Raw genomic sequence first — 26,426 nt, forward strand, 5'->3', positions numbered from 1 at the left:
CATGTGCTGGGGCAAACTTCATTCAGCGTTGAAGATAGCCAAGAAATCGGCTGGATGCTGCAGTCATGTGGTTGAGGTGCGTTGACCACTTAGGGTCGTCAGACAGCTGTAATGCAAGATATTTCTATACTTTAGTAGCATTAAAGAGAACCGCAGATAAAAGTAGCTATGTGGTATTAAGTTGGGGCGCCTGTATATGGAAATGACCTTACACTTAGCAATATTTAAAGACATTTGCCATTTTTCACACCAGTTTCCTACTGCCACAGTAAGTCACGTTGTAAGCTAATACTGTCTTACAACAGTAGTAGTTATACAACAGGTTGGTAGTTATACGAGTGCAATTCGTACGCGACTGTCGAGGTATCGTGGTCCTGCCGTGCCCTCACAGTTACTTTTGCGCTTCAGGATTGGCCCTATCATTCAATTTGAAATATTGTGAGATAAATATCTCTGTTTTGCTTGTGTGTTTTATGGGGGTTTAACGTCCCAAAGCGACTCAAGCTATGAGGGACGCCGGAATGAAGGGCTCCGGCAATTTCTTAACGTGCACTGACATCGCACAGTTCGCGTGCCGCTGGAATTTTTCCTTGATCTAAATTTCACCGCCGCGTAAATATATATCAATTATATAAGGTAATGGTTACGTCAGCAATATTCATATATAAATCATGAATATATATATATCAATTACATATGATTCCTGTTCACGTAACCGTTAGCATTCAAAGCATGAGTTATGGTATTACATCTTATCGTTCGCCATTGATTTTTCAACAACAAAGTACACAAAAATTGTTGTACAAGTAGAGTGTAAATAAAAAATCGTTGTTTCTATTTTTTTTTTGATATACGGAAGTCCGTCCGCGCCACCTATAACCAATCGCTGGGACCGCCACTGAGCTCGAGGGATTATTTGCTCCCGGACAAACATGCGCTACAGTATGCAACGGCGATGTTAAGATCGGAGAACACGGGCCTAGGAGGAATTACTACCAGACGTGAGTCATCGTGAAGCAAAGATGCGGCGAGGGCTGGCGGCGGCGGCAGCAACGGCGGAAGCAGCGCAGACGGCGGCGGCGTCAGATGGCCGAGTCTGCCCTCGGGTCGCAATACGGAGTGGTGCTTCGAAAGGTCAAGTTGTTGCTGTTAATTGAAAGACGGCTGTGTCCTCGACGGAGGTGTCGTGTTGCGGACATCCGGCAAGGGAATACGAGGGCGTTCATTCACCTGCTGGCAGACAGTGGGCAAGACCTTTCCCACGGAGGCAACGAACAGAACACTTGGCGCAGTGGTCAGATTGACACATCAGTGTTTTATGACTCAGTCTCTACGCCCGTTCCATTGACCGAGCTGTGAGAGAGCGAAAGAGCATCAACATCGCCGCCTGCGTGTCCACAACTGTCCATCAGTTTGGACATCGTTCTCCCAACTTTATTCCAGAGTCAGATATCTGGGGAATCCGAAGCCTATTTAACGGGATGTTGTTTTGCGACAGAAGCACTCCCATCTCGACTATAAATATGTACAAATAAACCTTCTGTACAGTTTCCTCCATAACGCAGTTCGACACCGTCCTTCGGAGCCGGGACCTGCGAGGATGAACGGGTCAGTCAACTTAAAGGGGCTGCGAAACACTACCTGGGGGAATACCGGCTATACTTCAGGTGGGTTCTTTATGTCACACAGATGCTGACCTAAAAAGAATTACAGGAATCGATGCACAGGAACGGGAGTTATTCAGTGAAGAAATTTCAAAATACAAGCAAACAAAACGCTGCCCTCAACTCGATTTTGGCGGGGCTTCCCACTCCTATTACGCTCTCCCAATGACGGCACCTGGCGCAACCAATCAAAACAGCCAGCCAGAGCACGTCGCGGAAGTTTGTACTCCATGGTTGCCTGCTCTCTGTAACTCGTTCTTGCTGAGACTGGCAGCGTTGTTTCCATGCCAGAGCGCCCCTGGTGGTGTATTTTTATTTTACTTGCTTAGCAGGGCTTTTATCTAAGACAAACAAGTTGTTTTTGTTGATCTAGTATAAAACGCAGACAGGTGACAAAATGTGTGTCTATTTATTCACACAATTCGCAGTATATTTACTGTCTGTCCGATCATCAAGCTCGCGCCAGGTGATGTCATATCCGCTGCTAAAAACCCGCCACTGTGTGGTGACACCATCAGAGCCATGAAGTTGTTTTTGGGAGGACATTAAAATATTAAAAAACGGAATATACGCGGTATTACCGACGCTGATAGCACCATTATAACTCACTGTATGCAATCAACAGGCAAAACAGTTAACTAAGATTGTGTTTCACGGCCCCTTTAAGGACCCCTCCATCTCCAACACCGGATAGGCGCCGGATGTCGCAGCGATTGTCGCCCTGGCGACGGGCGAGGAGTGCATGCGATAACTGAGCCCTTTGACGGGAAGTATGCAGTAGTTCCTTCGGATCCAAGTAAAGTGATCGTGCGTGCCAGAAGATGCCTCCTGAAAGCATGCAGTACACATTGGTCGGATTTTCCGCGGAGCTGGACTGGAGGCCCCTGTACTTCCTCAAGCCTCTTCCATCGAACAGGGTTTGCAGTGCTTGCGGATTGGTGCGCCCCAAGACGGCGTTGCTTCCTTGCTCCCACACGCTCTGCGAGTCGTGCTACGTGCAGTGCGCTGAACAAGGCATACACATATGTCCGCTGGACGGTTACGAGAGCGTGGACGAAGACGTCATCTGCGTGTACTTCCCTGCCAAAGAGCTGTTGACAAGAGAGGTGAGCAGTAATTCTTATATAGTGATATGATAGCGGTGTCACTCTTCGACCTGCCGAAAAACGTGCTGCAGAAACAAAACGCCCATTTATGTGAGAGGTATTTGTTTGCCACGGGGTGGAGTCTTCTTCAAAAAAACTTGGAAGACGCTTAGTATCCGCCTCAAAGGGGCAGTGAAACACAATTTAAGTGCATTGTTTTGCGCGTTTTGTCCATAGAGTGGGGTATAATAATGCTATTAGTATCGGCCGTACCGCGTACCTTCCGGTTTTTATTATTTTAATTAGCTGCCAAAAAAAAAATTACCGACGATTACGTTACTTCCTAATGCGAAATTTGAGCGCAGCAAAAAGCTGTTTCACCTTTTCGATAAATTGAGGCAAAGAAATCGAGCAACACATGTATGCGCTATCACAGAGTTTTTTTTTTATTTTTCACACGTATTCCTTTAACAAAGATTCCACTAACAGTTCTTGACAGTCATGAATGAAGCTTTGTGGTCGGAGAAATAGACTGATATATGTTCGACTTGGTACACCAATGCTTGATTCTCAAAGACGAGATCTATACAAGTGCCTCGCGAGGTTGTCACAGCCGTGGGACGCGTTACGAGCGAGAGGAACGGGATGTTCTCCCGCATAAGTGTTAGGAAATTGCTGTTTGTCTTTATGTCAACATTAAAGTCCCCCACTACTAAAATCGGTGTGGATCGATGGACGGTTAATGCGAGTTGCAGGAAGTGCACGACGTCTTTCGTGAGTGCGGTAGGGGCGAAGTAGGCAGCTACTACCAGCAAGCCGTTGGGCAACTTTGCGGCGCACAGTTCGCCAAGTTCATGTGACGTGCCAAACATTTCGACTGGTATTGCAGAGAGACCTGTGCGCAAGTAGATAGCGACTCCCGCCGCTCTGTTGTGGTCTCTGCGAGCACCACAGCAGTATAGGAAATCTATGATTTCGAGAGGCTCTTCGGGATCCATCCAGGTTTCAGCAAGGCAAAGTACAGAGGAATGGCGCAGAATGTGATCGTGGTGTACGTCCTTGGCATGTGCGGCAAGGGAGCGTACGTTAAGAATGTGGTTGTGAATGATGAATCAAGTGCTGCCAGCGAATGACGCGTCCATTGGCTCTCTGCGTGTGTTACTGATGTGTGGTTAACATGTTAAGCTTCGCCTGTAAGAGTGGAACGCGACAGCGTCTTGCAACGCTGCCAGGGAGTCCACAGAACGCCATCGCCAATTCGGCTGTACGCCTTGCTGGACGGTAAATTTATTTTTTGAGGAAAGGAAATGTATCTCTCTCGCATATCTGGGTGGACACCTGCACCTCGCCGTAAGGGGAAGGGGGAAGATGGGAGTGAACGAAGACGCCGTATTAGCTAGACGCGCCTTTGTTCATTCCAAACCATTCAGCTGGCATTACGGAGTGGCTAGCGTGCTCGTATCGCACTCCGGAGACCCTGGTTCGATTCCCCAACTCGACCAATTTCGTTCTCGGTTTTATATATTTATGCGGTCTAACTAGAAAGGTTAATTAGGCTATTTCATATTTACATTATTGCATTTCTATCCATCGTGTTCTGTCATTAACCTGTCAATTGTTGGAACTGTCTAGGATGTTCGACACAACGTATATGAAACGAGCAACGTCTTACTGAGTGGGGAAGTGCGTGGTGGTGGTGGGAACGCGGCTTCGTACTTATGTGTTTTTTTTTTCAGCAGCGTCTCCTTCCGCGGACGCTGTTGTCGCTGCGGCGCGCGTCTTTCTTTTCTTCTGACCTCTTCATTCTCCTCTATATTAATTAGGCTAATTGATTAATTAAGCAATTAACTAAACTCAGTCCAACTTAGTTGCAGCATCACTATACGATCGCTTTGATTGGTTGTATGGTTACTAGCCAAAGTACAATTGGCCCCATTTGAAATTCGCGCACTGTGACGTCACGAGCATTTCGACCAATTGAAAAGCATGACATTAGGGGCGGAGCTGGTTACGAGGCCGACGCCGACGCCGACGCCGACGCGAAACCCAGGAACGGACGCCAAAGAGCTGCGCTCTAAAACAAAGTCATGGCGCTGATGGTGTCACCACACAGTGGCGGTTTTTAGCAGTCGATGTGACTTCATCGGGTGGGAGCTTGATGATTGCACAGGTATTAAATATAATGCAAATTGTGGTAATAGATGGTGGGAGCTTGATGATTGCACAGGTATTAAATATAATGCAAATTGTGGTAATAGATGAATATACATTTTGTCATGTTTTGTGTTTTACATTAAATCAACAAAACCAACACGTTTGCATTACACAAAAGCACTGCAAAGGAAGTAAAGCAAAAAATTAACGCCACCCGAGCCTCTGGCTGTGTGGCATCGAAAGACTTTGCACATATCAGTACAGATCTGGCCTACATGGAGGAAGAAAAAACTAGGAGAGAGCATGACGTCACAATCTTGAAGCCTAGTCATAAAAAATATAATAGGAAAGCATCATGGGAAAAAGGCCCTCACGTGACAAGGCAGCGGTAGCTCTTAGCCGGATTTCGGTTTCGCTCTCTCGCGCTACGAGCAACTGTGCGACCATCTGCTTGTGTTCGCTGACGGCTCCGTGGTGAGCGCAACCTGCTCGCTCGCCGCAGCGGCCACCATCCCCGAGCGACGCGTGCGCTGACTGCGGCGCAGTGGAGACATTGGAGCACATGCTCCTTCGCTGTGCCGCTTCTGCAGTGCCGCGTCGTGAGATGCTCGAGGCCTACAGGGCGCTGGGAATCATCCCGGACAATCTCGAAGCGCTCCTGTTGCCGCGCGGCAGTGCGCGCACCCGTGACAGAACAATGGTGAGCCTCTGTGCGTTCATCGCGCAGGCGGACTTGACTTCCCGCTTGCTCTTCGCCAGGTAGTGCACGCGTGACACGAACGCTCCGTGGGTGCTACCTCGGACGGTATACGCGGTCGGGAGCCCCACCCTGGCCGCTAGTGCAGTGTACCGCGCGCGGCTATTTACACTACACAGAGTTTACTTCTTTTTGTAAGTGATTGTGCGCAGTGGCCGGGAGACCCCGCGCAGGGGCAGACGTAAAGCCGCCGGCACTCTCTCTCGACAGGGAGAGAGAGAAATACTCCACTGCTGCATTTCACGTCGGAACCGCGTATGAGCGCGAGCGTATTCTGCGCGACTTGTGCCTCGAGAATAGCGGAGAACGGCGGGCCCATGGGCGGGCCGAAGTCCGCCTGCCCGAGAAATACAATCTTGCGCAGCGCGCCGGAGCGCTCGTTCAACACGTCCATCCGCCGTGAGCGCTCTGGAAGCCACTGCGCCCTTTTAAGCATGAAATGCTTTTAGCTCCCGTTGTCGGCAGTGTGGTGACGTCACGCCGAGACCGAGAGCCAACATCCGGGCACTGCATTCCACTCATCCGGGCACTGAAACGAGAGCATCCGGACACCGCACGAAATTTAACGAGACTAAGAGAGAGGGCCGCGCTTCAGCGCCGTCCCCAAGGATGGGGCTGCGGTCCCAAACTCACGCATGTAAAAGAACGACCGCTGGGCCTTCAGCTCATGAAGGATCCCCCTTTGGCAGGCAGATGTATACACGCTCGCAGAGTATTCGAACGCGCTGCAGATACATTCTTGTCAGGCATGCGTCTAGTTGTGACGTTCCCGCCTGTCGGGGGTCAGTCACAATGCAACACAATATTTGTTGCTATCTACGGGTTCTGCTGAAGCGAGGAGAATTGAGCCAACACACAACGCCTCCGAGTCAACCTAATTTCTTCACTCTCTGCCTGAAGGTGAAACTGGGAGTTCCGCTCACCGCTGTCTTGTATTAGGCGTCGGTGCAGTCCGGCCAACAGGTGCCTCGCTCTCGGCTGCTCTGGCGGGGTGGCGCTCAGCCTGGTGACGGTCCCACGTTTCGGCGAACTGGCCCGGCGACCGCTAACGGGGGCTTCCATCCTGGCACTGTCGGATCTTCCCAGGCGTCTCGGCTAGCGGTTCTATGACGGGTCGAGGCCTCAGGGTTCTTGGGCGTCTCGAATGGCGGTACTATGACGGGTTGTGGCGTAAGGCTTCTTGGGCGTCTCGGCTGGCGGTCAGTTTGCTGCGGATGCCCTCAGGTCCGGCCTCGCCGACTACAGACCAGCGCGATCTGCTTCCGTTCACCTCGCCTGTCACTGCTCGTTCTGTTCTTTGTCTCTTCTGTCTCCAACGCGTCTCTCTGAGGATTCTCTTTCTTTCCTTCGGTGTCCTCCTCGCCCAACGGTTTTTCGCCGTCGCTGCTCATGCAGCCGACCAAGCGCGCCCGCCGATTTTTCCACGAAGCCGCGGCCGTTAGGACGCGAAGGCGGTGGCAGCGGTGGGATTGGGTCACTGCACATGTATTATGAGCTGTAGATGCACTCACAGCCACACTATGTTTGCACCATCCTCTTCGTCTTTTCCTAGCTCCGTTTGCAGAAGCTCCGGTGGCACGCCATCGCGTACGCCGTGCTCGACGCAGAATGCATGCAGCGCACCTTCGGATGGAAGCGGGTAGTGGGCCGCCAGCATGGTGCGATACGCCTTGGGTGAACAGCGGTAAACGTCCAGGGCGAAGCGCAGCGTGGGCTCCGTCCAGCGCACAGGAGCATCGCCGGGCTGCTTCACGAGACGCTCAACCTGATCACCCCGCAGGAAGCGGGATAGCCGCTCTGACTGACGAGACAGAGCTGCTTTGACTCGTACCGCCTGGCGCGCCGCCTCGCAAATGTCGCGTCGCAGGTCGGCGCTCTGCTGCTTCAACGTCGTCTCCTCCCGTCGCAGCTCGTCGTAGGTGGGAGGCCTCGCAATCAGGGGCGGTGGTCCAACCACTCCACTGGATGTCTTTGCCGAGAGCGATTCAACATACAGGATGATGGGCATGGGAGGAGAGCCACCCCGCCAGAGCAGCCGAGAGCGAGGCACCTGTTGGCCGGACTGCACCGACGCCTAATACAAGACAGCGGTGAGCGAAACTCCCAGGTTCACCTTCAGACAGAGAGTGAACAAATAAGGTTGACTCGGAGGCATTGTGTGTTGGCTCAATTCTCCTCGCTTCAGCAGAACCCGTAGATAGCAACAAATATTGTGTTGCATTGTGACTGACCCCCGACAGGCGGGAACGTCATGAGTGGTGTCAGCGGTGGGATTGGCAAATGGCTTGAGCTTGTGATCTGTGCGCCTTGGCTCATACTGATCTTCAAAGTGCGCCTCGCAGACACCGTAGCAGGAGTCCTTGGGAGGCACCCAAAATTTGCCATTCCCACCCTGTTCAGCCATCGGAAAGTCCCCAAACGGCGCCGGACGCTTGTGCGTGGCAGCTGTTGGGACGCGACATCCCACCGCTGCCACCACTGTTACGAATGGTGCGTCGCACCCTAGTCACCACTCTTGGAACTTGTGCGTCTCAGCCTGCTGCCTCCGTTGAGCAGAGCTGAGCGAAGAACGGTCGATGGGACGGTAAGTGAACTGACGTTTATGTACAATTAATATTCACAAGGCTTTTTACAAGATATGTACAAGGGCAGTGAGCACAACGGGCTAGGACGAGGCCCTGCAGAGAGCGTCTCTCTGTCACGATGGCGTCTGCTGCCCGTCTGCTCCCGCGTCTCAGTGCGGCTCTCCTCTTATAGACGCCGGTGACCGTTGCGTTCCTCTGCACCCGGCGTTCCTCTGCTCCGATGATGTCACGCCACAGGCCACCGCTCGGATTGGCTCGATCCGACGCTAGTGAGGAGGAGGAAGGGTCAGCCGGCCAGCCAGGATGACGCCGTGTCATGGCGGCGAGTCCGTGCCTGCTTTGCGCGACGGCGGGCGCACAGCTCTGGTTCCCCGACAGGCCAGCGGAATGAGGGTTCAGGCACAACAGCACCCCCGCCGCCAGACAATGCGCCACGAAGACGAGCTGCTTCCGCGTGGCTCGGATGCGGGGCGCGCTCGAACACCAGGCTCCTCCCAGTTCCCGTCCGGTGTTCAGCCGCAGGTGGCTCCATGCTCCTTGCCGTGAACAGGCCCCGCTCGCAGGACAGGATCGCTGTGCCTCCGCCTTGTCGCCCAGGTGTCTGGACCAGCTTCGCTCGGTCCTCCGGAAGAACTTGCTGCTCGGCACCGGTCGTGCATGATTCTGCACCTTGCCAAGAATCGATCGACAACAGACAAACCCAACACGAGCAAGTGCCCTCTGCCACCTGTCAAAACGCCAGACTTCAATGCCACAAAAAACTCTACTAGCTATATTTCTGTCCCCTTTTTGCTCCCTCTTCAACAAGAGGCACATGTGGGATACAAGAACTCTAAAGTAATTAACTCGTGTCAAACGCATGTGACAAACGGAATGAATGAATGCAAAATAAATTTGGTCTCTTGAGATCACTTGGTTCAGAAGACGCTCAGCTGAGGCCACAAATGAAGACATCAATTTTGCCCCAATCTACGAGCGAACTTGACAGCTGTTCGCAAAGTGACAACATATAAGTCACGAGGAAGTCTAAGGCTGCCTTGCTCAGAACGCATGGCTTAGTGCGTCTACGACAGCGTTACTCTTTCGCTGTAGCTGCGCTCTCCTCTCTCTCCGTACTTGTCCTTCCAGTTTCTACGGGAAGAAGACACTGACAACTTGTCCCTTTCCTTAAGCTTCTCACGCCAGTCGCGGCGTTCAATTTCGAGTGCGCAACGCCTCCGGTGGGACCATTCTTTCTTTTTTCGTGACGGCAAGTGAGACCTTCCACGAATCTTCAATTTCACGCGCACCTGTCCTTTTCGCACGATGCGAGGTCCGCATCTACCCGGCCTTTTGATTTTCGGCCTACAAAATGGCGTCGTGTCAACTCGCGGCTGTCCATCGCGATAACTATGCTTGGCGGAGCGCTTAGACGCTTCCTTCTGGCCAGTTAACTTGTTACCTCCGTCACTACGGCCCCGTACAATCTTTCGCTTCATGAGCCACACACGCGTTTTCACTGCGCGAGCGTGCCGTTTTCTGTGGGACCGTGGTTTCTCCCGTGACCGCAGCGGAAAATGATAGCCTGCATGACAGCCTGTGCCCTCGCACATTTCTTTAGCTCCGATTCTAACGATAGTTTCTGGGTTGACAAAGTGACGGACTTTGCTGCAGACATTTTGCCGGAGACGCTGGTGCTTCCGATGGCGGCAGCGCGTTTCTGCGCGCGTGCCCTTTCTCTCTTTTCGGAGGCACCACTCTTATGCCTGCCTTTCATCTTTCGGTGGCAACTCTCTTTCTCGTGCTTGCCTTTCCTCTCCTTTCGGCAGCACCACTCTTTCTCCTGTTTGTCTACCACCTTGGGATGATAGTCCACTTTCCTTAACTGGCGGTTCCTTTCCTTCAGGTTGCCACTTGCTATCTTGAGCTTTCCTCTAATTTTCTCCCGTGGAAGCTCATGCTGCTTCTGTCCCCTAAATTGCTGCTCTCTGATAATATCCCTCTGATTGAGAGCCGATTCACGTGCGCTACTTGGCTCACATCTGTCTTCGGCGCCTTTCCTGTATTCCTCAAACCTGCGCTCTTCCGCCTCAGCGTCCCTGAGTACACATACGTCCTCATCTTCCTCGCATAGAATGACGTCCACAACCCCCATGTCGTCTGGATGGTTCTGAAGGCCACTACCGTCCAGCACCTGTGTCTTCAGACGCAGACAAACCAGCGTTCTCTCCCGACATAAGTGCTGGCACGCAGCTCTCGCCAGGCTCCTGACGCGTTCCAGCCGATTGCAGATGACGGTCTGCCTTGCACTCAGTTGCGGCGTTTCCGCTACTGCAGCTGCTTTCCGGAATGTGACTAAGCTCACAGCGCTGCGAAAGCACGAGACGCGTTTTGCATCGATCGCCGTAAACACTAGCGTCCAACTTAGCGTCCGCGAACTCTATATGCATCCGAATCCGTTGACCGAAAGTGTCACGTTTCTGCGTTTCTGCCGAACGCGATGCACAACACAGAGCGTCATCCTGTGACTTCGCTATAACTGGCACTGGCCTGCGTTTCTGCCGAACGCGATGCACAACACAGTGTTTCATCCTCTTTGACTACGCTAGAACAGGCACTGGCCTGCGTTTCTGCCGAACGCGATGCACAACACAGTGCGTCATCCTGTTTGACTTCGCTAGAACTGGCACTGGCCTTTTCATTAATGTCCAGCCGAACATCCTCTCTGCCATTCCCTGCAACTGCTCCTGCTTTTGAAACGCCAGGAGATCCAATTTCCTTCAGCTCTGCTCCACTCTCAATACGAGAGACCTCTGTAACTGCATTGTCCGATGCTGTGGCTACCTTATCCGAAGATAGAGAGGTCTCCACAGTTCGCGAATGTGGAACATCTACCACTGTTACAGCAGCAGTTACATCTGCCACGTACGGACTACCTTCCTGTGTGCCGCACTGGCAGGCCTGCTCCAAAGCTACGCACTCCACCTCTGTGCCACGATCGTCCGAACCTTCCGCATTTTCGAGATATTCTAAAATGTCGGCTTTAAACTGATAGGGAAAATCGTAAAACGATTTGGTACTATCTTGCTCTCGCTGGTACCTTTGGCGAAGGTCCTCCGGTGACAAGTCATATTTCATCAGTAAAAAGCCTTTCAACTCATCGTAGTTCGCCAAGCCGCCGTCCAACAGGCGCTTGATAACTTCATACGCTTCGCTGGAAAGAAAGGCTACCAACTCCTGTGCCCAACTATTCCACTCAACGCGCTTTCCCTCGCAGACGCGCTCAAACTCCGCCAAATACTTCGCCATATCTTCGGCGATCACGAAGGGCCGTGGCCTGTCTCTCGGCTGCCGGCCGTTGGACTCATGCAGAACGGACAATGCTTCAATTCTCTCGCAACTTATCCGATGCGCTTCAAGCTCTAGGTCCATAAGTTTCCTAACGCGAGCACGCCGTTTTATCTCAGGCTGCTTCCGTTTTGCTGCGTCTTCGCGCTCACGGCGTTCTTTGATCTCATCCCAGGCCTCGTTGGCTTCCTCAGCCGTTACTTCCTGTGCCCGCATGATCTCAAGGATCGCATGTTTTCGTTTCGTGGGGCCCAAATCAATGCCCAACTCTTCGCAAATTTCGATGAGTTCCTTCACTTTAAGGTCCTCCATCGCAAACAATAGCCTCTTGCTGTTCGCCCTTTTATTTGAATTCTCTTGCCGTTCAATACTAAGCACTACTAGCATAAAACGCGCAAGCAATTCTTTACAACAAAGCCTTGTTAACTCACTGTGCACTAGCTTTCGTTTCAAAGCGCTCCGACATGGCTCGAAACGGCAAAGCTCTCTCCAGTGCAACACACAGCCCTACACTAGACTACAATCACGTGTGCTAGAGCAGTCTGCCGAATTGAGGGTAAAACATCAGGAACTCAACGCGCCGAGGTAGCTGACGCCGGTCGATCCCGCAGCTGTCATCCACTGTTGTGGTTTAGGCATCCCACCGCTGCCACCACTGTTGGGACGCGACATCCCACCGCTGCCACCATTGTTACGAATGGTGCGTCGCACCCTAGTCACCACTGTTGAGACTTGTGCGTCTCAGCCTGCTGCCTTTGTTCAGCAGAGCTGAGCGAAGAACGGTCGATGGGACGGTAAGTGAACTGACGTTTATGTACAATATTCACAAGGCTTTTTACAAGATATGTACAAGGGCAGTGAGCACAACGTGCTAGGACGAGGCCCTGCAGAGAGCGTCTCTCTGTCACGATGGCGTGTCTGCTGCCCGTCTGCTCCCGCGTCTGTTGTTGTTGTTGTTGTGACTGAGAGAAGGATGAAAAGGAAATTGCACGGGCCTGCCTACTGGCTCGAGCTAAGCCACCACCGCTGCCACGTGCAGATAGAGTAGAGTTAACAGATCAAAGGAAAGAGAAAAAGGAAAGAAAAGACGCGCGTCGCAGCAACAACTGCGTCCGCCGGAGCGGACGCTGCACAAAATCAGATAAGCGGCCGAAGCCGCGCTCGCCGAAGCGAGGACAGATACTTGCTCCCGCGTCTGTTGTTGTTGTTGTGACTGAGAGAAGGATGAAAAGGAAATTGCACGGGCCTGCCTACTGGCTCGAGCCAAGCCACCACCGCTGCCACGAGCAGATAGAGGAGAGTTAAGAGATCAGAGAAAAGAGAAAAAGGAAAGAAAAGACGCGCGTCGCAGCAACAACTGCGTCCGCCGGAGCGGACGCTGCTCAAACAACAGATAAGCGGCCGAAGCCGCGCTCGCCGAAGCGAGGACAGATACGCTCCCGCGTCTCAGTGCGGATCTCCTTTTATAGCCGCCAGTGACCGTTGCGCTCCTCTGCACCCGGCGTTCCTCTGCTCCGATGAGGTCACGCCACAGGCCACCGCTCGGATTGGCTCGATCCGACGCTAGTGAGGAGGAGGAAGGGTCAGCTGGCCAGCCAGGATGACGCCGTGCCATGGCGGCGAGTCCGTGCCTGCTTTGCGCGACGGCGGGCGCACAGCTCTGGTTCCCCGACAGGCCAGCGGAATGAGGGTTCAGGCACAACACAGCCCAGCCGGAAACAGCAGTGATGCCACGACTGTTGCCACCACTGGAGCTGCCCCTTCAGCGGTGGCCACCAGCCAGCAGGCGGGCGTGCACTCAGCGGCCCCTCCCTGCTGGGCCCAGCCGGCCAGGGGTGTGGCTGAGCCGGCCTTCACGGTGGCCACCTCGGGTGGCAACGTCGTCCTCGTGCCGGCCACCACCCTGGGCCAGGACCGGGGCCTCATCAGTGGCCGGCCGCCGGTTGCCACCGTGGCCAGCTCCAATGCCTTCGCATCAGTACCTGTTCCCCGTGCTGCGGCAGCTCCTGCCCGGCCCCAAAACATAGTGCTACCGCCACTTGGCTGCCTTCCCAACGCCGGCCCCATCATCCTGGTGCCCATGAGCCAACCGAGCTTGGTGGTGCCCAGAGCCCTGCCAGACTCGGCTGTGAGCAGTGCAGTGCCAGGACAGGGTGGCTCTCCTCCCATGCCCATCATCCTGTCTGTTGAATCGCTCTCGGCAAAGACATCCAGTGCAGTGGTTGGACCACCGCCCCTGATTGCGAGGCCTCCCACCTACGACGAGCTGCGACGGGAGGTGACGACGTTGAAGCAGCAGAGCGCCGACCTGCGGCGCGACATTTGCGAGGCGGCGCGCCAGGCGGCACGAGTCAAAGCAACTCTGTCTCGTCAGTCAGAGCGGCTATCCCGCTTCCTGCGGGCTGATCAGGTTGAGCGTCTCGTGAAGCAGCCCGGCGATGCTCCTGTGCGCTGGACGGAGCCCACGCTGCGCTTCGCCCTGGACGTTTACCGCTGTTCACCCAAGGCGTATCGCACCATGCTGGCGGCCCACTACCCGCTTCCATCCGAAGGTGCGCTGCATGCATTCTGCGTCGAGCACGGCGTACGCGACGGCGTGCCACCGGAGCTTCTGCAAACGGAGCCAGGAAAAGACGAAGAGGATGGTGCAAACATAGTGTGGCTGTGAGTGCATCGGTCATTGGTATAGATCTCAGTTCTGTGTGTAGAGTAGGTTCTGCAACGTCCCCTGTGGATATTGCTTTTGATTATATTTTCCCACCTAATGCAAAGCATCTGCCGTCCAGGACCCTACTTAGTCTCCTCTCAGAACACCTTGACTGTTTCCCCCACCACAGTGTGATTGCTACAGATGCGTCCGGGGCTGGCCAGAACGCAGCCGTTGGCATTTTTTTTGAGGATCTCTCTTGGAGTTATTCACTTCGAGTCCCGAATTACACTCCCCTATTTCTAGCGGAGTTTATGGCTCTTGGGCTGGCTGCTTTAAAGATTCCCCCCAGTGTCTCCCAGGTTATCTTCCTGTCAGATTGCCTTTCTGTGTTGTTGGCGCTGGATTCTAAACGGGACGATCTATTGAGCCGCTCATTGAAGTATTTCATTTCTGGATGGGTGAAAGAGGTGCGCTTCGTCTGGATCCCAGGTCACTGCGGTATTTCTCAAAACGATGCAGCAGACTTTTTAGCAAAAATTCAGGGGGCACTTTGACTGTCTAAAGTGGGTAGAGGCGGAAGCGTTTTCCGCACCACCTTCGCTGTTTCTGTGGCACTGGTGGCGTCACATATATTTGAGTACTAATTACTAAGTGATGGCAAATCACTAATTAATTGTTAATTACTGATTAATGCCTGAATACTAATTAACTGCTAATTAATGACGCTTAAGCTGCGCCTTTAGGAGTGGGACGCGACAGCGCGTTGTAGCGCTGCCAGGGAGTCCACGGAACGCCACCACCCGTTCGGCGCGATGCCTTGCCGTTTGAACGCCACGCTTTTTGAGGAAACGAAATGGCGCAGTAATTCTCTGTCATCTCGGTGGACACCTGAACCGCACCGTAGAGAAAGGGAGGTAGGAGTGAAAGAAGATAGATAAAGAGGAGCCGTAATGAAGAAAATGAAAATTGTATTTGAGGAAAGGAAATGTATCTGTCATATCTCGGTGGACACCTAAACCTCGCCGGAAGGGAAGGGAGGAGGATGGCAGTATGTGCAGACACCGTATTCACTAGACGCGCCTTTGTTCATTCGAAACCATCGAGCTGGCATGGCGGAGTGGATAGCGGGCTCGTCTCTCACGCCGCAGACCGGGGTTCGATTCCTGAGCTCGACCAATTTCTTAATTGCTTTTATTTATTTATATGGCCTGACTAGTAAGGCTAATTGGGTAATTAAGTAATTAACTAAGCTCAGTCCCACTTGGAGCATCACTATACGATCCCTTCAATTGGTTGTATGGTTACTAGCCAAAGTGCAATTGGCCCCGTTTGAAATTCGCGCACTGTGACGTCACGACCGTTTCCACCAATTGAAAAGCGTGACATTTTCTGTCGACAACTGCTGCTTACAACGATGAGACATTAAAGGCTTCCGCCTTAAAATCTGCTCTCAATGCACCGGTCGCCTGTAACGTCCCTAATCTGATCCTTTTCGGAATGTCTCGCTTTCACCGCTTTCAGCATATTACCACTATGTGCAACGATCCCTTGTTGTCTACTATTGACTACCACCATCTCACGTACCCATGGAAGGTTCGGGCTTGTAAATCCCGGCAGTGTGAGGTTGCAATGACACTCCTGCGGTGCAGAATTCCCCGCTTAAATCTTTATTTATGCAGATGCGGGTTCAGTCCCTCAAACCTTTGTACGACTTGTGGAGAGGTGGAAACACTGGAGCATTTCCTACTCTATTGCCGGAGGTTTGCACTTCAGAGAAGGACGTATCTCGAAATTCCAATTTCTCGAATGGGACTCACTTTGTCGGTTCCGCTTCTTCTCTCATTCGGTGCTAGCACCAGAGGTTTCGCATTGCATCAAGTTTGTGATTTCCTCCACAATTACATAATTGCTACCGGCAGGTTCCCTTGCTAATGGTACCCAAAATGTCCGCATTGCAAAATCATTCAGAATTTTTCTGGTATTCAATTCTCTAATCTTTATGCCGGTTGTTTTTTTTTCATTCATTTCTTCCCGTAATTTCTTTAAATTCCATATTTAATTCCTCGCAATACGTACCCAAAGTTAATCATTGGCTTGGCACCAAAAGGTAATCCATTAGCTTGGCACCAATTTGCCTTCTTTGGGCTCTCCTCAGTGAACCCTGGCCAGTCCCCCGTCGTGGGTACGTGCCATGCCACCAAGGCAACAACAACAGCATCCACAGCTCATAATACATGTGCAGTGACCCAATCCCACCGCTGCCACCGCCTTCGCGTCCTAACGGCCGCGGCTTCGTGGAAAAATCGGCGGGCGCCCTTGGTCGGCTGCATGAGAAGCGACGGCGAAAAATTGTTGGGCGAGGAGGACACCGAAGGAAAGAAAGAGAATCCTCAGAGATACGCGTTGGAGACAGAAGAGACAAAGGACAGAACGAGCAGGGACAGGCGAGGTGAACGGAAGCAGATCGCGCTGGTCTGTAGTCGGCGAGGCCGGACCTGAGGGCATCCGCAGCAAACTGACCGCCAGCCGAGACGCCCAAGAAGCCTTACGCCACAACCCGTCATAGTACCGCCAGCCGAGACGCCCAAGAAGCCTGAGGCCTCGACCCGTCATAGAACCGCTAGCCGAGACGCCTGGGAAGATCCGACAGTGTCAAGATGGAAGCCCCCGTTAGCGGTCGCCGGGCCAGTTCGCCGAAACGTGGGACCGTCACCAGGCTGAGCGCCACCCCGCCAGAGCAGCCGAGAGCGAGGCACCTGTTGGCCGGACTGCACAGACGCCTAATACAAGACAGCGGTGAGCGGAACTCCCAGTTTCACCTTCAGGCAGAGAGTGAATAAATAAGGTTGACTCGGAGGCATTGTGTGTTGGCTCAATTCTCCTCGCTTCAGCAGAACCCGTAGATAGCAACAAATATTGTGTTGCATTGTGACTGACCCCCGACAGGCGGGAACGTCACAAGTTGTGGCAGCGGTGGGATTTTGCTGAAGTTTTGGTGCGAGACCATTAACCCTCGTACCCGAGGAGAAAAGGGCCAACATGTAGCTGCAGGAATCATCGAGTCTTCACGAAGGGGTGATAGGAGCAAATCAGATGCTGTTGGGAGCTGTGATTCCGTCATTCACGGGGGGTGACAACGGTCCCAAGATAAGGGACTTTCTGCAAATTTTAGAGCAGGTCGGTAATCTGGGCGGATGGCAGGAGAAACAGTTAGTCGGGTTTGCGCGGTGTAAGATGGTCGGGGCTGCTCTGGACTTTGCGTGGTGGATGAAGAGGTGGCAGGGGTGACTTCGTATAAATCGTTTAAAGCGCTCGCGCTGAAACGATATGATACTGAGCCAGCGTGCAGGAAGTTTGAGAACGAAGAGAATTGAGCTAACACACAACGCCTCCGAGTCAACCTTATTTATTCCCTCTCTGCCTGAAGGTGAAACTGGGAGTTCCGCTCACTGCAGTCTTCTATTAGGCGTCTGTGCAGTCCGGCCAACAGGTGCCTCGCTCTCGGCTGCTCTGGCGGGGTGGCGCTCAGCCTGGTGACGGTCCCACGTTTCGGCGAACTGGCCCGACGACCGCTAACGGGGGCTTCCACCTTGACACTGTCGGATCTTCCCACGCGTCTCGGCTAGCGGTTCTATGATGGTTCGAGGCCTCAGGCTTTTTGGTCGTCTCGGCTGGCGGTACTATGATGGGTTGTGGCGTCAGGCTTCTTGGGCGTCTCGGCTGGCGGACAGTTTGCTGCGGATGCCCTCAGGTCCAGCCTCGCCGACTACAGACCAGCGCGATCTGCTTCCGTTCACCTCGCCTGTCCCTGCTCGTTCTGTCCGTTGTCTCTTCTGTCTCCAACGCGTCTCTCTGAGGACTCTCTTTCTTCCCTTCGGTGTCCTCCTCGCCCAACGGTTTTTCGCCGCCGCTACTCATGCAGCCGACCAAGGGCGCCCGCCGATTTTTCCACGAAGCCGCGGCCGTTAGGACGCGAAGGCCGGCGGCCCCGTTGGAGATGTGTCGAAGGGGATCAGGTGTCCCTCGGAGGGCAACGGTTCCCCTAAACCAGCGCCTCGCCTCCTCTGCTGGGAGTCCTCCTGGTGCTGGCTTGCCGGCCTCCCCCGCCACTTCAAGCCGTTAGTAAGGCCGTTGCGTTGCAAGACACTGCTGGCCTGTGGGCCCGCGAACTCCGGGAAACTGATTGTGCCACGAGCGTTCCGGCCTACCCTCGGCGCCGCAGGGTGCCGGCCTCTTCGCGAACGCGGGGTCATGCTGAGCTGAAGACGCACTCCTCTCGAACTTGACATGTTTATGAGGGTCACGGCTGTCCTCTGTCCTCTTTAGCCCTCTGGCTACTTTGCACGTCTTTCTGTTGCGGCCGCCGGATTCCACACAACCGCCTTCGCAGACGGGGCAGGGCAGCAGTTTTGAAGCCACACACAGTGTCTCTGGTGCTAGTGAGTGGAGAGAGTTCTTTTGGGCCATGCCTAGGCCTCGCGTACACGGTCCTTCACATAGTCGTGTCCGCGTACGCTTCTGCATCGTCCTGCATTTCATTGCCGCTACCGTCACAACTACGTAAGCCGAGCTATGGATCCTGATGAAAGGAGAGAGAGGAAGCGTCTTGCGGAAAGCGATCGCTTTGCGAGTGATACGCCACAGCAGAGGACTGCTCGCCCCTGCCGACAACGCCATGATTATGTGGCCGCTCCCGAAAGCGACAAGGCCGCCACGGTTCGCGGCTGCCTACCTAAGCCCGCACTGTTGCAGGCGATCGCTTCGACGCAACAAGAAGAGCGTGGTTTGGTGTGTTGAACACTAGACCCATTTCAAGGTTTTGACTAGTACCATCTACAACCAATGTGTTATGCCCGTAAATATTTCATGCTTACTCTACTCTCGATTACGGGAGAGGCAGAGATTTTTTTAGAGGCTCGTTTTCTTCGCCTACTCTCGAGTTCTTCGGTTATAGCATGCGCTGAAATACACGCTCCGTATGTGTGTATAACGACGAAAGGAATTCCTCTCCATTCTCTTTATGAACCACACTTGAACAGTGACGAGGTCGCGGCCGCACCCTTTGATGAAAAGTTTACCTAATGTTTTCTACAGTGCACCCCAAACACAAGAGCGTAATCAACAGAAGCGTTGAGACGCGGAGCCTTCAGACAACCTCGAGATCGGTAGGCATTCCGCCAAAGCTTCAACACAGGCGCTGCGCTTCTGCGCTACATCGGAGCACGGACGTTCACTAAAAGCACCGCCGGTTGGCAGTCTGGTAATTGTGGAGGGCCTATTTCCCAAGTGTCAGTGCGCAAAAGGGCCCTCGGCAGCGGCGTCAGAGGAGGATGGCTTGCAGAGGCTGAGCGCACTCTCTACTAGTTTTTTTCTTCCTCCATGGTCTCGACGCGCCAGGCGTGCGCGCTGTTGCGCTGTTGGCGGGAACATGGCACCCTCTGGCGCCCCAGGGCGATCTGCACATGCGTAGTGGCTGTGGGGGGGGGGAGAGCTCGAGCCCTGCAGACCCCCCCCCCCCCCTCTCCTCCGCAGTTGGCGCCTACGGCCATTGATCAATGTTCCCGTCTGCGCTCTTGACGCGACGTTGAAGCATCGCTGGGCCAGCATGGCGTCGACGTGGCTGTTGTAACCATAGAAACAACTCTGGCAACCTTGGCAGGAACGACTTACAGCAAACAGGCAACCATGGTGTGCAAAGTTCCGCGACGTGCTGGCACAGGCTGCCTTGATTAGTCCCTCTCAATCGCTTGATTGGGAAAATTAAATAATGGGAAGCACCGCGATAACGGTGTTGGGGGCTCCACTTTGTTTGCTTGTATTTTGAAGTTTCTGCTATGGATAACTCCCGTTTCTATGCGCCGATTTCTGTAATTCATTTTGACTCAGCATCTGTGTGATATAAAGAATTCAGTGAAGTATAGCCGGCGACTCTTCAAGCAGTGTTTCACAGCCTCTTTAAGAGTGAAACACGATAGCACCCGCTCCTTCTACCATCCAGATGACGGCATCACATCACACTGCTCCAACATGTCCCCGTGGCAATGAAAACTTTAGACACCGCTTCCTTGAGGACGAACGATGACGTCGCGCTCACTGACAGCGCTCCTGGTGGCTTTCGCGAGAAGTGGAAAGCTTCCATTCTCTCAGGCAGCTCAAGGCCTCCGCCGCTGGCGCTCCCGGGATTTTTCAGGGACTTATGACGTTACGGATCTGTGGCAGCCTAAGACTCTGTCGACGACAGCCTTTCCGCCTTACGAGGTCATCTATGCTAGAACCTGTAAACCAATGGGAAATTTCGTTGCGAACCAATGAAGAATTTCTTTGGGACCAGGAATTCCGTTAGGCCCCACAGTTTTCACCGAAGATATGATCTAATGCTATCGCGTTTGAATAGATCACATTTTGTTTCTGGCTTCGCATAAACGCTACGGAATACGTTTTCTTTCCCTCAATCCCGCGCTATCATACTCATGTTTGAAGCTGGAATGAGACAGAATTGACCAGCGATATCACAGCTTGAAACTGTACGGATTAACTCTCTTTGTTTTCTTGTTCTCTCGCGATCGAAATTCACGACCTAAAGCGTGGTAAAACTCCGTTCTGCACCACCAAACGACAAAGGTTCGCTCTTTCCTCCGTCGCAGTCATCGCTGTTATCTCAGTCCTACCTTATGCGTGCCTTATCATTGCAGGTGATGTGCTGGAACGAAGGAGCTGGCTGCGAGTATGTGGCTCCTGCTTCGCGGATCGCCAAGCATTTCCAGCGCGATTGTGGACACCACTCTGTTTGCTGTCCCAAGTGCTCTGCCACCGTTCCCTGTCGCAGTGTGATCCCGCACCTGAAAAACTGCTACTGCAAGTCGGCAAAGCCTGCTACATCGGACGGCGAAGGACATTCAGATTCCTGGAACGCCGCTGCTTTTGAATGTTCTCTGAAGGAAACATTTGAAAAACAGGCGGGGGAAGTGAAGGAGTTTCTCGGGCAAATGGTTTCTCACATTAGTGCACACGGTGACAGGCTGAACGAGATCTCCCACGCGATAAACAACGCTAGGGAAAATCAGCGACAGGAGGTTAAGACAGAAGTTGGGAAACTCCTTGACAGTTTCACACAAATCATGTCTAAAATGGACGCATCTAACGAGGAACTGAAATCGGTTTTGGCCTCGAGGTCTTCTACAACGAATCGTTCCGAAAATATAAAGAAATTAGAGAAAACTCTGAAGGATGAAATCGCTAATGCAGCAAGCCAAACTCAAAAACACATGTCAGAGAACGCCACTGCAATCGAAGCAGCAAAAGCTGCAGCGCAAGAAAATACTGAACTTAGCTTGGAGACATTGGAGCACGTCAAAAGCATTGTGCGAAACACTGAACTGAGCAATGCGCTGTGCGTGTTTGTAGTAAAGGATGTCAAGTCGCTCCAGGAGAACGCGTTGAAGGAAGTCTGGGCTCAGTATGAGAGCGACCTCGTGTACCTGCGCGGCTACAACTTGTCTCCAGGAGTTTACCTCCATAAAGATGGTGAATCTGTTCGACTGCACGCGTGGTTTTGCCTGTATAAGGGCAACATGGACGACCTTGTGCAGTGGCCATTTAACCATACGATCAAGCTTTCCGTGATGCATCCCAAGAAAAGCAGCGCAGATCGCGTACTTGAGAAGGAAATTGATAATCCTTCTCACACGTCCTTTCAAAAGCCAAATGCATGCCGCAACTTTGGTGCGTGGATCGATAAGCAGTCGCTTAAAGTCGAAGAGCTCATCAAAGACGGCTACGTGGAAAACAATGAACTGCGTGTTATGTTTGAAATCCTTCCATGACCAGTGCCAGATTACAAAACTTTTTTTTTTATAGTCGGGTGGAAGTTCCTTCCAGTAAGCATCACCAGTGGAATCAGCCTTCTTGTTCACAGTGCCGAAAATTTCGCAGGTTCTTGGAGATTGTAAGGCCGCTGCTAAATTCTAGCTGCAACTACTGTGTAGGGCGCTGCCCCCACGGAAGGGGCTGTCCATTGTGAACGAAAGCACCTCCAAGCACAGTGCAGTAGGGAGTTGGAATTTTTGACTCACTGCTATCTTCACGGTGTCTCTATCAATTTGTGGGGGAAAACAGGAACCCTTTCGTAGCTGGTATGCCGAGCCGACAGAGAGAGCCCAGGAAAGCACGATTCGAGCATTTTCTGGCGACGTGGGGAACGACATGCATTCCTCACTTTTATCCGCCCGCTCATCGATCACCCTTGTCCGAGCGCCCCCACCGTCTGTGCCGTACCGGCTTCTCTCTCATCTATTGTTTGCATATGACAAGCACTGAGAACAGGGGGTACGCATCTGTACCAAGATCTTGACTTGCATTGCGAGTGGAGAGGGGGGCGGTGGTGTGCTTGGGACAGGTCGGAAGGAGAGCCCCAACGGGAGAGGATGAGCATGCTCTTTCCGACGAGAGAGTGGTGTTGTATTTGTTCTTTATTTTTGTTTTCTTAGCGAGACCCTGGGTTTGGGGCTGAGCTGAACCCACGGGATAGGTCAATGATTGGAGAATTGATGCTTGGGGCGGGCCACTTAAAATGACCGCCCCATTTCTTTGTTTGTTACGGTTATAAAAACCGAAGTAAACGGATGGAGACCAGCCTGAGCTGGGGCTCCATGCTTAGCATGTAACATTCTGCTTCTTAGGCTCTAACCTGCTAGGTAGAAGAGTAAAGTTGCGCAAAGTTTGTTTTCCCTTTTTGTAAATTCATGTTTGCTGTTTTCCACTTTTACTCCTTGTACATGTACGTTGTAAATATATGCTATTCTATCTCATCACCTACAAGAATGCCTCCTGGTCTTCCCCCACGCCGAATTAACTAAAGGAAGGATTTGAGAACCTTCCTGTGAAGAAACGAACAACTTTACTGAGATCATTAGGCTAAATTTACCCCTGCTTATAAGACCGCTATCACCGATGTGTGACTAAAAAAATAGTTGGGGTTCAATGTGGCTTGTACCTACCTATTTATACGAGCGAAGGCTCTGTTATGCATGGTCACCACCGATTAAAATCAAATGTCAAGGTCAAGGCCAGGAGCCCAATGGTCAGTCATATCATCACGTGCTCATACTGCCACACCTTCGGCCATACCACCACCCATTCAAGTTTAGTTTGACGTTGTGAGGCATCGAAGGTCATTGTCTACGTAATGCCCACGGTCACCAATCAAGTGTCAGAATTAGGGTCAAGTCAGGTACGGAATAGTTGTCTGATCACGTGGTCAGGTGCTCACACTACCACAGCTTGGGTCATACTACCGCGCTGTTAAGTTCGGTTTCACCTTGTGAGGCACTGAAGGTCATTGTCTCATCCACATCGAAATCGGAACTTGAACCCTGAGGAGTAGTGCTCTCGCTCTAAAGGGATTCAATGTGAAATTTTGAGGATTGTGAGCTGGTACTTCAAGAATAAAAGTATTTGCACAGAAGCGTGTGTAGCTGTTTTTTTTCTCTCTCTCTCCGAGATAGCCGCTGTTTATTTTTTCTGCACCCGCTGGAACTCGCATCAAGCAAAGCGAGTCGGCGGTTGCTCTTCTAACGATTGGAATGGTGAACACAATGGGGGCACACTCCACTCAGCACAGGTTGAGCGGTAACGTGTTCCTCACATGGCGAGCAAACTAAATACATATACGCGGCCAGAATCGGTGTTTAGATTCACTATACAGTCCGAAACGAATCATGAACGAAGTGGCATTCATCCTTCAAAGCACTTCTTTTCAACCAATAGCGATGACATATTACCATGACGTCACGGCCGACCGCCTTGCACCCATTAAAAGAATTTGGAGCGTGGATCCAACTTCTTAATCTCATCCGCCCACCTAACTTTCTGTCGCACCCTGCTACGCTTGTTTTCTCTTGGAATCCACTCCGTTACTCTTAAGTACTAGCGGTTACCTTGCCTTCGCATTACATGCCCTCTCCAAGCACATTTCTTCCTCTTTATTTCGACTAGAATGTCATTAACCCGCGTTTGTTCCCTCACCCACTCCGCCCGCTTCCGATCTCTTAACGTTACACCTATCATTTTTCTTTCCATAACTCGCTGCGTTTCCCTTAAGCTGATCCTCTTCGTTAGCCTCCACGTTTCTGACCACCATAGGTGAGTTCCGGTGAGATACAGCTGTTAAATAAATTGTTAGAGTGATGCGAGGGTCCTCTCAATCCCACTAAATTGCGAACACCTGTAAAGAGCCGTACGAAAGCGCTTTCATCATGGCGAATAGAAAGGACACTAGTGAGTTGGGCTCACTTGCGTCCAGACTGAGAAGGTATCGGCTGCGGTACCGCCGCCGGTGGATATTTACTAAAAAATAACCACAAATATAACCGCCCAGAAGAACAAAAACCTTTCTGAACTGAAAACGCATATGGCTTGGAAAGTTGGGGTGACGGAACGAAATCTCCCTGCGGAAAAAACAAAGCTCAAGTGGATTGTTGCTTGGCTTGTAAGCGCATAATAATAAAAGAGCAATGATTGCAGCTAATCCAAGCCACGCGCAGAATGCCTCATAGGTAGAAAGCAATTGTAATAATTTCCCTTTCGGAGCCAAATTTTCCTCTTCCCTTGCCGCTTTGCTTGCATCACCTTTTATTGAAGCCATTGAGGTTTTCGAAGTAATTTATCCGCCTGTTACTACTTCCTCTTTACCTAATTTTGACCAAGCAGGCCATTAAAACCGGTCGTCATACCTACTTAAGGAATCTGAAAATAAAGTCTCCTGCTCCATAGACACTGATTCAAATATATTTGAATCATATTGAAATATATTTGAATCATATTTGAATCATATATTCAAATATGATTCAAATACGCCTGTACCAGGGGCGTAGCCAGGGGGTTTGCTTATGGGGCTTCAGCCCGCCCCGAATTTTTTTCGAACTGTCACGCAATGCTGCCCAAAACAACCAGCGGCGCCGGAAGTAATTCTGGATTTTGTCCCCTACAATGTTTCTTTCAGACTAGAAAAGACATTTTGGCACGGACATTGCTAGATCGGATTAGATTTTGTGGCAACGCCCATGCATCTGGAGTCACACAACGCAAGGAGCCCCATCCTAGCACAAGCTTTCAAGTGCCTATCTATGCCAAGCGGGCTCGCCGTGGCATCTCGCGGCGGCCGCGGAGTCTACGGAGCCACGCATTTCAATTCGGAACATAGATTCGGAAACTTAGAGGGTATAAAGTTCCCATAAACTTCTGACGCGAAAGCTGCACTGAGATTTCAAAAGTCGCTCTTTAGATTTTCAAATCGGAAACTTCAATTAATTTGTTATTTTTATATTTTTACATTTTACATATTTTTGCATATTTTGCAGAACTCCTCATTTATACATGTGCTCGCTGTTGCGACTAAAATTTCGGTGCAATTACTCACTATACATGACCGGTGACAGCTCCTGCTGCTGCGCAGTACACTGAACGAAGGACAGCGTCATTGAGATTTTTTTCTGGCCGTTGCATATGTACAAAAATGCAAAGGTTCTTGAACGACAAGGATTCATTAAAATACTTGTCCTCTACTTGCTCATATCATGGCCTTTACGTTTTTCATATCAGCGGCATGCACTGTTTTGCTCGTATCGGACTGATATAGCTCTAGACTTCGTGTGACATTGCCGCACTTAGTTTAGACATCACTCTACCGGCGCCCCCGTGCGGTCTGTCTTCGACCTTTGTCGCGCGCCGGATTTCGTCCTCTTCTGCTCGGTGCTAGAGCCTGCCGGCTGCGCTCTGCCCAGTGTGCTCGCCAGATACTGTTCTGCCAGGGATAGAACGTTCTACAGGCGTCCGTGAGATTTTTGGTGGAGGTGCTGGGTCCGATCTATGCACGAAGAGGTAGCAGGAACCTCCAGCGCTCCGTCACACCCCCTGGACACGACACATGTCCACAAGTCAAGCCGCCGCTTGAAAGGCTTAGCCCCCGAGTACAATCCCCTCACCGCGCCATCCCGCAAGATGACCTCTACGGTGGCCAGCCAGACCTTCCAGCAATCTGTGAGTTCGCCACCGCTGCTTCTTCATACGCCTCGTACGCCCGCGTCGTTTCATGGTGACAAGTTTGAGGATGTGGAGGACTGGTTGGACGGGTATGACAGGGTCGCTGAATTTAATCTGTGGGACGAGGACCGCAAGCTTCGGAACGTCTACTTTGCCCTCCAGGAC

The 26,426-nt window shown here is 52.0% G+C and overlaps 2 protein-coding genes across 3 annotated transcripts; one reads left to right on the plus strand and one right to left on the minus strand.

Annotated features, from left to right (window-relative positions):
- The first annotated feature begins 2,065 nt into the window (after positions 1-2,065).
- LOC149329640 (TNF receptor-associated factor 3-like) lies at positions 2,066-25,090 on the plus strand. 2 transcript variants are annotated; one of them, XM_089560379.1, is made up of 3 exons: positions 12,158-12,366; positions 13,042-14,236; positions 20,915-21,046. In XM_089560379.1, exons 2-3 carry the CDS (start codon positions 13,173-13,175, stop codon positions 20,916-20,918), a joined length of 1,068 nt encoding a protein of 355 aa, XP_089416505.1. In that variant the 5' UTR covers positions 12,158-12,366; positions 13,042-13,172; the 3' UTR covers positions 20,919-21,046. The 2 variants fall into 2 exon arrangements, with proteins under 2 accessions (XP_089416504.1, XP_089416505.1); XM_089560378.1 differs by lacking the exons at positions 12,158-12,366; positions 13,042-14,236 and adding an exon at positions 2,066-2,770 and having other exon boundaries at positions 20,915-25,090.
- On the minus strand, positions 6,969-7,683 carry LOC149329641 (uncharacterized). The gene has a single exon (XM_089560383.1). The coding sequence runs from the start codon at positions 7,666-7,668 to the stop codon at positions 7,168-7,170; it is 501 nt and encodes a 166-aa protein (XP_089416509.1). The 5' UTR covers positions 7,669-7,683; the 3' UTR covers positions 6,969-7,167.
- Positions 25,091-26,426: the final 1,336 nt, after the last annotated feature.

Source organism: Amblyomma mixtum, chromosome 9 (assembly GCF_055824585.1).
Source record: "Amblyomma mixtum isolate Tamu chromosome 9, ASM5582458v1, whole genome shotgun sequence".
NCBI classification, from domain to species: Eukaryota; Metazoa; Arthropoda; class Arachnida; order Ixodida; family Ixodidae; genus Amblyomma; species Amblyomma mixtum.

Excerpts from the sequence above, each read along its gene's own strand:
- LOC149329640 (XM_089560378.1), top strand. The coding sequence starts at position 2,486 with ATGCCTCCTGAAAGCATGCAGTACACATTGGTCGGATTTTCCGCGGAG. Across the intron at positions 2,771-20,914 it reads AAGAGCTGTTGACAAGAGAG|GTGATGTGCTGGAACGAAGG; the intron begins GTGAGCAGTAAT and ends TTATCATTGCAG.
- LOC149329641 (XM_089560383.1), bottom strand. The coding sequence starts at position 7,668 with ATGCCCATCATCCTGTATGTTGAATCGCTCTCGGCAAAGACATCCAGT.